This window comes from Ursus americanus, chromosome 18 (genome assembly GCF_024610735.1).
Source record: "Ursus americanus isolate L20-20 chromosome 18, mUrsAme1.1.p, whole genome shotgun sequence".
NCBI classification, from domain to species: domain Eukaryota; kingdom Metazoa; phylum Chordata; class Mammalia; order Carnivora; family Ursidae; genus Ursus; species Ursus americanus.
In genome coordinates this window covers 9500001-9511648 of record NC_142144.1, presented here as the reverse complement: position 1 = coordinate 9511648, position 11648 = coordinate 9500001, and the positions used below count along the sequence as shown (strand labels likewise).

The window sequence follows — 11648 nt, the reverse complement described above, 5'->3', positions numbered from 1 at the left end:
TCTTATGCTCCCCTTTCAAGAGAAAGTGTATGGCACTCAGATCCGCTCAAAGCAGACATGAAGCATGTGGGCAAAACAGGCTCCCACCTTACCTGGTCACCTCTTGAGGGACAGCGCAAGGCCTGAGCGCTGGCGCCAACTCCGAGCTGCGCCCTCTCCGTTACTATGGTGATCCCTGCAGGGGCGGGGCCACCATCCGCCGCTTCCCCGCCTCTGCCCAGGACATTTCGAACGCTCCAATTGGGACAGCGCTTTCTAGCCTCTGTCCCGCCCCGTTCGGCTCTTAGCGCAATACGATTGGCCTGGGGCGGGCAGCCGGAACCCTGAGGGTACCACCTCCTGACGGCAAGAGCGGGAAAATGTACCAGGCGCTGTCCTAGGCGTGAAGCTCGCGGCGCTGCGGGGAAGCACATGGGTGGCTTTGGAACGAGTTGCCCAGTGTCCCATACACATCTCCTTGCACCCCTGACTGTTAACATTAGTGATCAGGAGCCGGGGTGCGGGCACAGCGTTTGCAGGCCGGGATGGCCTGTCCGGCGGGCCGAGGACGCGACCGGGGGTGAGGATCCGGTGGCGCTCTCTCGGGCGCTGGGGAGCAGAGGCCAGAGAGGGCGGGCCGCAGCTCGGGGGCGGTGCCAGTGGCGGCGGCGGGAGGCGCAAAGCCCAATGAGCGCGCGCACCGCCCTCGGGGGCGGAGCGTGCGGAGCACTCCCCGCCCTCCCTCTCGCCCCCGCCCCTCCCCCCTGGCGCCGGGGCTGCAGTGAGTGAGTGGCACTGGCAGCCTGTCAATCCCTCAGCCGAGCGGCCTTCGAGCCCGGTCCGCGGCGGCTGCTGGTAGGGTGCGCGGCTCCGGCAGTGGCGGCGGCGACTTCTCCCGCCCCATCAATCTGCTGTCCGCCCGGCGCGCGGCCCGCCGGGGCCCTCCATCGGGCTCCGCGCCCCGCTGCGCCGGCCCGCCCGCTCCCAAACTTTCCTCCTCCGCCCCCTTTGCTCCCCTCGGCCCGCCCGCCGGCCTCCTCCTCCGCCGCCGCCTGCCGCCGCCGCTCCCTCCCCCGGGGCCGCCGGGGCTCGGTTCCCGCCCGGCCGAGGCGGCGGAGGCGGCGGCGGCGGCCGAGGGAGGGGAGTGCGCAGGCTGGCGCGGGGGGCGGCGGGCGTCCCGGCAACTCGGCTGGCGCTGAGGAGCAAGTTGCGCGGGGCCGCTCGGCGGGGCGCGCGGCGGCGCGGAGGCGGCGCGGCGGCCGCGTGAGGGCAGCGGGCGCCGCTGCCTCCGCCTCCGCCACCGCCGCGGAGCCCGGCGCTTCCGCCCAGCGCTTCTCCTGAGCTTCGGCGGCGGCGGAAGCCGGAGCCGGGCGCCCGTCCGCACCGCCTCAGCCGCGGGCCCCGCCGGCCGGGCCGCCCCCTCCCCGCGCGGGCGGGGAGCGCGCGGCCGCCTCCCCCTCCCCCTCCCCCTCTTTCTTCTCCTCCCTCGTCGCCGCCGCCGCCGCCGCTGCCGCCGCCGCCGCCTCAGCCTTCGCCTCAGCCGCCGCCGCCGCCCGCTCCCGCCCGCGCGCGGCGGGATGGACGATCAATCCAGGATGCTGCAGACTCTGGCCGGGGTGAACCTGGCCGGCCACTCGGTGCAGGGGGGCATGGCCCTGCCGCCTCCCCCGCACGGCCACGAAGGGGCGGACGGCGACGGCAGGAAGCAGGACATCGGCGACATCCTCCACCAGATCATGACCATCACCGACCAGAGCTTGGACGAGGCGCAAGCAAAGTTGGTGTCGTCTCATTAAGCATCTTTTGTGTGTGTGCGGGAGCCGGGCCCGCGGCCGAGTTGGGGCCCGGGGTGGCGCCCGGGGCCGGGGCCTCAGCCCTGGGCAGGGAACTTTATCCGCAAACCGGCCGCCAGCCCGGGCCTCGGGGGGACTTGCCCGCACCCCTCGACGCGGGCGAGAGTCGGCAAAGTTGCTCTCGGGGCTCGGGACGGACTTGGTGCCACGCGGATTTTGTGGTTTTCTTGCCCTCCCCGGTCCGGCCCTGTCGCAGCCCGGCCCCCTCCCACGGATTCAAACCTCCCGCCTGGACCCTGTGCACGCCGCCCCGAGAGGGCCCCGGGCCGCACTTGCGGGAAGTGCAACTTTCTCCTCCGGCCCGGAGTCGCGGCTCCAGGCTCCACTTGGCCGCGAGACGACCTCGCCGTGCGGGCGGCCGCGCGAGCCGGGAGGGCGCGGGGCGATGGGCGGTTCCCTGGCGGGTCCGGGTGCGGGCGGCCAAGTTCTCGGGGAAGGGAGGGCCGCCTCGCAAACTTTGCCGAGCTGTCACCGCCCGCTGGCCGCAGTCGGCCGGTTGCGGGCGCCGCGCCCGCTCCCCCTGCGGAGGGCGGATGCGGGAGCCTCTCCGCGCCGTCCCGTCCCCCGGGTCGCCGTCGTCTGCCCTGCTATCTAGGCTCCCCGCGCGGGTTCGCGCCCTGCGGTCGCCGAGGCAGCTGCCTGCCGGGCAGATGGGTCGCGCCTCGTTCGGGCTGGAGCTTTAGCCGCCGGAGCTTGCGGGCTGTCGCTAACTAGTCAACTTGAGTTTCTGTTGACTTGCCATGGTTCCAAGGAGTCTTCCAAAATAGAGGGCCGGAATTAAATCTTGGGTCTAACTTAAAGGAAGGCGCCATATTATTCCATAGGTGATGCTAATACCTTTGTGTTTTGCTATTTGTTTTTTTAGGAAACATGCCCTGAACTGTCACAGAATGAAACCCGCGCTCTTCAGCGTCCTGTGTGAGATCAAAGAGAAAACAGGTAAGAGGCTGCGCCCGGTAGTGGGCCTGGAGACCCCCGAGGTGGGGTCAGAGCTACTCCTTCCACTCTCCAGTTGAGAGCTGCTGCTTTTGGGCACCGCCATCTTTGATCATTCTCTCCTTCCCACCTCCTGGTCTTGAGAAAAAACTGCAATAAATCTGGAGTCGATTTCTCAATTCCGCTCCTGGTATAAAATGAAGTGTAGATGCGGACGGGGCTGGGTCGCTGTCCCCAGGCGGCCGCCCCTGGCTGCAGGCGGTGGGGGGGGGGGGGGCCCGGAGCGCTGGCCGCCCTCTCCCGCTCCTTTTCGCCTTGTTTGTATGTCAGTTTTTAGAAGGAGCAACGGGAGACTGGATGCCAGGGACCGAGTCCCCGGGAGAAGCATCGCCCGAACTTTGTTTTACTTAGACAGTCCTAAGCTTCAGCTCCACAGATAGAAGAATAGATGCAATTGAACAGACTCCAGCAGGATGTTTGAATTAGTCTTTTAGTTGGGAAGGCTACTTTTAAGAAGCAAGAAAGGGTATTGACGTGTTTAGGCATATACAATGTATTACATCTATTACTACTTTCATTAAATTTTATGCTTGAAGTCATTACGTTGTAAATATGTTAAGTATATTTTATAAAGTAGAAAAAGCTTCACATTAGCAGGTTAAACAAGTTTTGAAGTGTTCAAGGCAGGGAACATGAGAAGACAGGTTTTACAGAAGTGCTGGAATAAAAACTACAAAAACAGATTTCTGGCAATTCATTTCAATTTAATTTTCTTGTTAGACTTTTTAAAATTAAAGGTATTTTAGCCTTGAGATGATAGTAGGAACTCAAGTGGAATTAGAAATTTAATTTAGATCCTTTAGTTCAGATTTGGCATTATCTGCCCTGTATATGGCAAACAAGTGCATTAAACAAGCTTTACTGTTGATTTGTGTGTGTGTGTGTGTGTGTGTGTGTGTGTGTGTGTGTGTTAGCTATAAGGTATTATAAAGTTGCTGTTTTTTAAGTTGAGGCAAAGAAGAGAAAGTTAAAGTCCAGGATATAGCAATATTCAATATCCAAGTGATGCTATTTAAGGTTAAAAGTCATTGTGTTTAAATTGAGTGCACAAATGATGGCACACTGACTATAGTTGTTAGTTGGTAGGGGAATTGTTCTCCTTTTTAAACATATTTTTCACTCTGCAATGCTATTCTGATTCTAAAGCAATCAAGAGAAGGTGATGGATTATTGCTGCCTATTAAAATATATGTTAAAACCATAATTAACAGAAAATACTGAGATCCTTAAAGAGTAGTTTTTCTGCTTTTCATTCATATAGTATTCATGGTTTGTAAATGTCGAGTGATTCTTTTAAAGATGTATTTTACATTTTGAAAACCACAGGCATTTTAAATTACTAACTTACTCTGTGTTGATTTTTAGCTACCTTTAGGAAACATTGTGATTTAAAATGGTAGATAATTTTTATCTGACTATAAAATAAGACATTAGGCATTAAATCTTGAAGATTCTTAGTTTAGAAGCCTAAAAGCATACAATTCTCAGTAAATTATGTTGCTTAATGTCCAAGGATTTTCTTGCTATCAGGGCTCCACTTCAGTTTCTGCTGACAGCTAAGCACTGGGGTATTGACTATGTTGTGAATATTAAGATTGATTCAACTTACACGGCATTATATTACTAGGGAGACAGGATTGATATTCTTCCCCTATCACCCCCTTCTCGCTATTTGTATTTATTTTTTGCCTTTTTAAAGTTTTGGCCTAGCCAGCTTGAGAACCAAACCCAGCAAACTGCTTTTCTTGTTTAGACATTTAGCAGCAGGCAGAATTCAATTAGGAGGCATAAGTCCTCTCGATGCTTATTTGCACAAGACTTAGTTACACCATTCTGAAAGGAAAGTATAGTCAGCCTCATGTCAAAGGTGAGTTACGAAAAAGAAACAAGTCTTTTCAGAGTCTGGGATTACTGGCAGAGAGCTTTGCTAGGGCTCTTGCTATTTAAGAAGCAAGAGGTAGCTGACAAAGGAAATTTTTGTGTTTTTGAAAATTGTTTCTGAGGCTTTCAGTGATAACTTGTAAATTAGATCCTCTTTTTATGCTTTTGCGGGCAGATTCAAGTTTGCACGTTATCTCTTTTGTAAAAAGCCAACGGCCGACAAAGAGTAAAGGCGGCTGTCTGGGGCAGAGGCATCTTCCTGCCTGCCTCTCTAAGCTCGAGAGGGACGGGATTTAAGTACCAAATGATTGATGGGGGTGAAGCTCTTTCTCTCCCTCTCCTTTCTCCCCTACTACCCATAGCTCCACCTCACCCTCCAAAACTAGTCTTAGAAGGAGACAGGGACGCTGGACCTAGTATCCTTGATTTGAAATAAAACGTCTGTGTGGACATTACTGTTACCAAGGCAAAGAAAGCAGGGCAGCAAATTCCAGGCCTCCCCCCTTCCTCCCCACATCTGTTCCCACAGTTCTGCTTTGGAAACATCATGAACTTATAAAATAATCATTGTAGAATATATGTATATTTCATAATGGTTTTTCTTTAGATCATTTTAATTTCATCTAATAATATAGTATCCAAAGATTAATTCTCTGCAATCTAGAGAAAGTTTACCTAGTCACTTGTAACAGAAACCGGAACATTATGTGATGACTCTATTCTGCATAATGGAGGAGTAGGGGGTTGACTAGTGGGAAGGTGGGGGGAAAAACTGTCACTTCAATGGATAATGTCATTTCAGTTGTGCTTCTCCTAAAATAAGACAAAATCATTTTTAAAAAATTCCATATTTATAGATCTGCCAGTAGATTTTGAGGTTTCTGATCAGGCAGTGAACACAGCCAGTTCTGATGCACATGAGGGATTTAGTTTGGAAAACATCTTTTTTTCTCTCTTACCAGATATGAAAAGATATTTTTCCCTTCTGACAGATAAATGGGTAATCTACCACAATTATATTATTTTCTTGTTCAGAGGTAGGGAAAGTATACTTTTACTAGGAGGTGCTTGCTTTTTCTTGAAAATGTATTCTTCTGTAAAATTCATCATACAATTATTTTTGGGTAGAAACATCATCTCTAGTTGAATTGTGATATTTATGCATTTTGAAAGCAACTGAAGAGTTACAGGTTTTAAAATCAACGTATTTGTCTATTTTAAACTAAGCAACCAGCAAGATAATTGTTGATATGTTGAGATTTTCCTCTTAATTGCTTTTTAGTCATATTTTACCATCTATCTCTTATTAAATATCACTGATACTCCGAGGACTCCTCATCTACATACTTATGTTGGTACATTCCCTCACATCTTTTTGGCCACCTTAATCTGATTGTTGAAGTACTTTTCTTTGTGAAATATTCCATCCTCACAAATTTGCCTTCTTTCCAAAGCCTTCAATTATGAGAGTTCAAATGAGGAAAATGGTTCTTTTTGAGAAATAAATGTATTTTTAAAAATTCTAATGAAAATCCAGCATTTTCGTATATAATCTGAATCATATTGTGAAAAAAAATATTTTCTATTTAAAAAAAAAATCAACACAACCTTTTCCTTTCTAAATGGTAGGTTAAAATACTCTATGTTGATAGCTGCCAACCAAACTCTGATTTATTGCCACCACAAACCCTAAATAGCGTTCATTTACTAGTAATGTCTAATGGCATACATGATGGTTTGCCAGATTTGTGGCCTTTGTGAGGCTTATAAGCAGGACTGACTTGGGAAGATCATAAAACTTAATGAACTTCTCTACTGCAGGAGGTGTCCGCAGGGGAAGAGAAAGGCCTGCTTGGCTGGTTGGGCTGGTTGAAGTATTTTTTATGTTTAAGGAGAAGAAAATGACTATTAAAAATGCTTTACTTTTAAAGGACCCCCCTCCCCCCTGGAACAAGTCATAGAATTTTAGATATCAAAACTGGATCAAGAATGTAGCTTGTTATATGGGTTTTTATATGCATTTAGAATGTAATATATATGATTAAACCTTTTATCTTTAGTGCTATCAGTATGACTGGGTTTCAGAGGGACAGAGCAGTGCTCTTAGTGAACACCTCTGTTTAATTCTGACCCTACAGGCTTAGAGACTCATTGGAGTCTTCTTTTTCTATTTTCTTTTTTTTTTAATGGTTCAATATTAAAATTTGTTCTTTTTCTTTATACAGTGCCATGTAATTCTTTAATTCCCAATGTATAAAAACCAAATACTCCATGGAGTGAAAATTTAACAGGAAAGATGAAAACTGTTATATATGAGACTAAATGCTATTTTATATATTTCATGTTTTCTTTTAAGTTGCTTCTGCAGTATTTCCAATATAATTATCATTATTTGTCCCAGACTTTAAAAGCAGATGCACCATTCCATACATGATTCATTTTTGTTTTTTAATGAACTTTCTAGTTTTTAAGAACTTTTTATTATGGACAACTGGAAGCGTAAAAAACATGTAGAGAGAAGAGAAACTTGAACCCCCATGAACTAATTGCCCACTTTCAGCAGTTAGCAACACTTAGCCAATCTTTTTTTCTCTGTAACTCCCACCCTTTCAAAATTATTTTGAAGCAAATTTCAATGGACTTTTAACATTTTAATTTTCATACCAGTTTTCGACACATTATGTCTTGTTTACATTGGAAATATTAAATAACTAAACAGGAAAAAATACAAAGTCAGTGTATCTTAGAAATGTTGTAAATTATATTGCTTTATCACAAATTTTTCCTTAAAGCAATTTAAGAATATTTAATCGAATTTTTTTTCTATTTTTATAGATTTGTATAACTCAATATAGCTTTTTAAGGAGGTATCGAGGGAGGATGTGAAAGAGTGGTGTTTTGCTAACTTTCTTACTCTTCCTCTCACAGCTTTTTAAGACAATACTTGCAATATATTCATAGAAAATCTGGAAAAAAGTCCTCCTACCATACTGGTTTAGAACTTCATGATCTACAGTATCAAGTATTATATTATCTTAAAAATATGGGGATATCTTAAAACCCTTTTTTTCCTTCCCAATAAAAATATATTGAACCTCTTGTCAGTACTAACTTGATCTGTGCAAGTAATTCCTTCATGCCTCAGTTTTAGTGGAGTTCATTTTATTACAGATTTATGTAGTTTTGGTCTTTTGCTTGGGACTTTACTATGTTATTTTATTAATTTACATAATTTTATTCCTAATCAGAAGTATATTAATAAGTGGCAAAGGAAGCCCTGATTTACCCTAAAGAGCGTAGTGTTTCATTGGCTTTCATAAAATATATCTGTGCACATCTTTCATTCCATAATCCTTTCCCTTTTAATTAATTTTACTTGTACTTTTTGATTTCAATTTATAAAATTTTGTAAAAGGTTTCTTCCAAGGCAGACTTAGGTTTAACATTTTACTTGGATTATTTATATTTTGATACTTTATGGTGGCATTGTATAGGATGAAGTTCTGTTACATGAAGTACGGTCATAAAGAATTGAAACCACAATTCATGAACCACACCCTAAATCAGTCACCACTTTATTTTATACTCTTAACCAATGAGGTATCTATTCAAAATAAATACTTAAAACAGCACAAACACATAAAGTTAAATAAAGATTTTAGACTATTTTTCCTCTATTCAGGTACATGTGGACATCTTTAGGTATTTATTATTTCAATATTGACACTATGAGAATAATGTTTTATTTGTTTTCTCAGCAGGCTTGTGTTTTAGCCATTTATCAGTGTGATCAGCGTGATTTAGGTAGTAACTGACTAACAAAGCTTGCACACCCCCCACCCCTTCATGTTGACCTTTTCAAGCATTTGCTCTACTTCAGTAGGCTATTTGAGTCTCTAAGTATGAAAAGAGTAAGTAATTTACATCACTATGTAGTGTAAGTTGGTCGAAGTTTTCCAGACCTGGCTCTCAGATTTTTTTTTTTACAAAGTTACAGAAGTTAATCAAACAAATTGTTATCACAGCTAGGTGATAGTGTTGTTATATTTAGCAAATAAATTAATAAGCAATGCTTGACGAGTCACTGAAAAAATAAAGCATCTTTTTATGCCTTCAGACACAGAACATGTTCAAATAAATTTTAATAATCTTCAAACTTAATTCTAATTATTGCCTTTGTAGGTAAAATAATAACCAGAATCTCTTATTTATTATTTTTTATAGACGTATTCTGTAAATATAACGTGTTTGTAGTTTTTGATGGTGACGGTAGTTTGCTTTAGTACTACATCTGAGTGTATCTTTAGCAAAAAATGGTGTGATAATGTGTTAGGTTGAACTGGCATGGGTTTTTTGTTTTTTGTTTTTTTGGGTTTTTTTGGACTGACTACATGATGGTAGCTGATGAGGACTGAAGACAATTAAAATTAATTATGGATAAAAATAATTGTTTAAAGTTTTGTATTTCTTTTTTTCTCAAGTTTAACTGCTTTAAAAAAAGCTGTTCTGAACAATAACCCTTTTTGTGTGATCATATTTATGAGGACTTCGTATACAATGTAATCCTTTTAATGCTGATGATTCCTCACGATGTTTAAACCATTATTTGGGAGACTCAACATATGTTATGGCAAAATGATTTTTTTGTGTGTTTGTTTTGTTTTATGTGATACATCAGTTTTCAAAGCGCATTTCTTAGGCATCAGAGTCCAGCAGGTGGCTTTTTACATTAAAAAATTCATAAATTTTAAAATCCCATAAAATTTTATTTCAAATTCAAATTAACTAATTGAGAATGTCAACATTTCCACTGTCTCTATATTAACATTTATAATAGAACAAATGGTTGCATATAGAAATTATCTGCAACATAATCTAAATTAAGATTCTAAACAGGCATTACAGATGCTGGTAACTTTGGCAATTATCATTTTGTTTGGTGAACAGTAGTAAAACAGTGTGCGGTAAAAGTGTTTAGAGAGAGAGGATAAATAAATTGAACAGTTTTGCAATGCAAAGTGGTTTGTGGTGTTTTTGAGGATTTCTTGGCTCTCTCTTAACTGCTATTGTGAGCCTGGAGCAGATTTCCCCATTGCTAATGCCCTAGAAGTATTAATTCACTTTGATATGCTAATTAGAGGGCATTATGCAAGAAATGAGATTAAGTGGCAGCATGAAGCCATTTGCCTGTCAGTAAATTGAGAGCTTTAGCATCAGGAGGAGCTTTGTTTTTTTTTTTTTTTTTTTTTTTTGGTTTTTTTTTTTTTTTTTTTTTTTTTTTTTTTAGTTTCTCTTGGTTTTGCATATAAATAAAATTGATTGAAAGGTCTAGAGAAGCTTCTAGAACATTGCTGTATTTCCCCCCCCATATGATTATTGAAATGTGGTGTTACAGAATTTTTCTGAATATTAATTGACTTAATTGGAGATACAAATAGGAAGTTTTTATTGTACTTTCTCTTATATGAAAGTATACTAAGAGTTTTGTGTTGTCTAGTCTTTTTTTGCTAAAGCCTAATTTCAGCAACATGGCTAGTAAACAGTTATCACCTCTTTTCAGAGTGTAAACTTGTGTGTGTGTTTGTGCAGTAGTGTCTTCACTAAACAGAACTTCGCAGGAATATTTTCTTCACTAGGAAAAGAAGGAATAAGTTGTTGACTTGGACTTCAGGAAACTTATTAAATGAGCATTAAGACTGTGACTTCAGTACCTAAAAGCAGGGACAATTAGAGTTAGTGGTTATGTGCTACACTTTACACACCTGTGGAATTTACATTTCAGCATATATGTGTTGTGTAAGATCACTGCATGTTTTGATTTTCATGTTGAAGATTGAGTTTCATACTTTACTCTGATTTTGCTGACTGTGGTGGTTTAAGTCAGACCTTTGATTTTTTTTCTCTCTAAAGCTTCTATGTGATTTTCCATATTTTGTGGGGAAATGCATGAATGAATACTGGGATTGGAGTGGTGGTCTGGGAGAAGGACAACTTCTCTGGGCCCATGAAAAATTTCAGATTTCCTCAAACGTGGAACTTTTTTTTTTTTTTTTTTAACTTCTATAAACCATTGCTAGAGTTAGATTGTCAAAACCCTGCCCTAACTGCTACCAGGCTGTGGTTAGATAGGAGAGAGTTTGGATAAAGCATTTATTATTGAGGCTTGGTTCTAGTTTCTGAATTCCACCACTGTGGCTGTGACTTTAGACCTAGTAAACCATAACTTCTCTTCAGAGCCATATGGATTATTTAGTCACCACAGCTGCCATGCATACACACTACCAAGGCTGGCATCTCCTCCGTGTGCATGTGTGGTGCCTGTTAATGTTAATAGGAGTTAGGAATGTGCACACAGAGAGGGCAATGAGAGTCTCTCCCGAGACAAAAGTCCTGATTACATTTCTCAGTAAAGAGGACTTACTGTACCTGCATATTAGCTGGTCTTCTAAATGAAATAACTTGCTTACTTTAAATTCTCATTCCCTTCTCAGACTCCCTGAACTAGTTAAATCAATGAATCCTCATTAGTCTATGATTACTTGCAAAATTTCATTTAAAGCGTATGAAGTTATTTTTGATTGAAATGGGAACAAAAAGCTTTTGAAATTGCATATTATTATTATTTTTTAAATAAAAGGTTTTTACAGGCTTTCAAATGTACAAAAGCTTTGCCTAGAGGAATTTATAGAGAAATTATCGAGAGGGACGCCTGAAATACTTGATTGGCATTTGATGGGGGAAAATCACTGCATTTAAAAGAATATTTGTAAATGAAATGGCAAGCTTATATGTGATATTATGTAGAAACTTTTTCTCTCTTAGTGTCCTCAAATGAAGAAGAATTGACTTAGGTGGTCTGATAAGTTTCTTTTTCCCCACACTTCTTTAAAAAAAAAAAACACTAAGGGTGAAGGTAGTTGGAATTCATAGTCAGATATA

The 11648-nt window shown here is 43.1% G+C and overlaps 1 protein-coding gene across 2 annotated transcripts in view; it reads left to right on the top strand.

Annotated features, from left to right (window-relative positions):
• Window positions 1–1467: 1467 nt before the first annotated feature.
• The window catches only part of PBX3 (PBX homeobox 3), a 206131-nt gene continuing 195950 nt past the window's right edge, over window positions 1468–11648 (top strand). Inside the window, exons 1-2 of one of the 2 annotated variants that reach the window (XM_045790928.2) lie at window positions 1468–1756; window positions 2698–2771. In XM_045790928.2, coding sequence (XP_045646884.1) covers window positions 1557–1756; window positions 2698–2771 — 274 coding nt within the window. In that variant the 5' untranslated portion in view covers window positions 1468–1556. The remainder of the gene's footprint in view (window positions 1757–2697; window positions 2772–11648) is intronic. The other variant, XM_045790929.2, reaches the window with a different exon arrangement.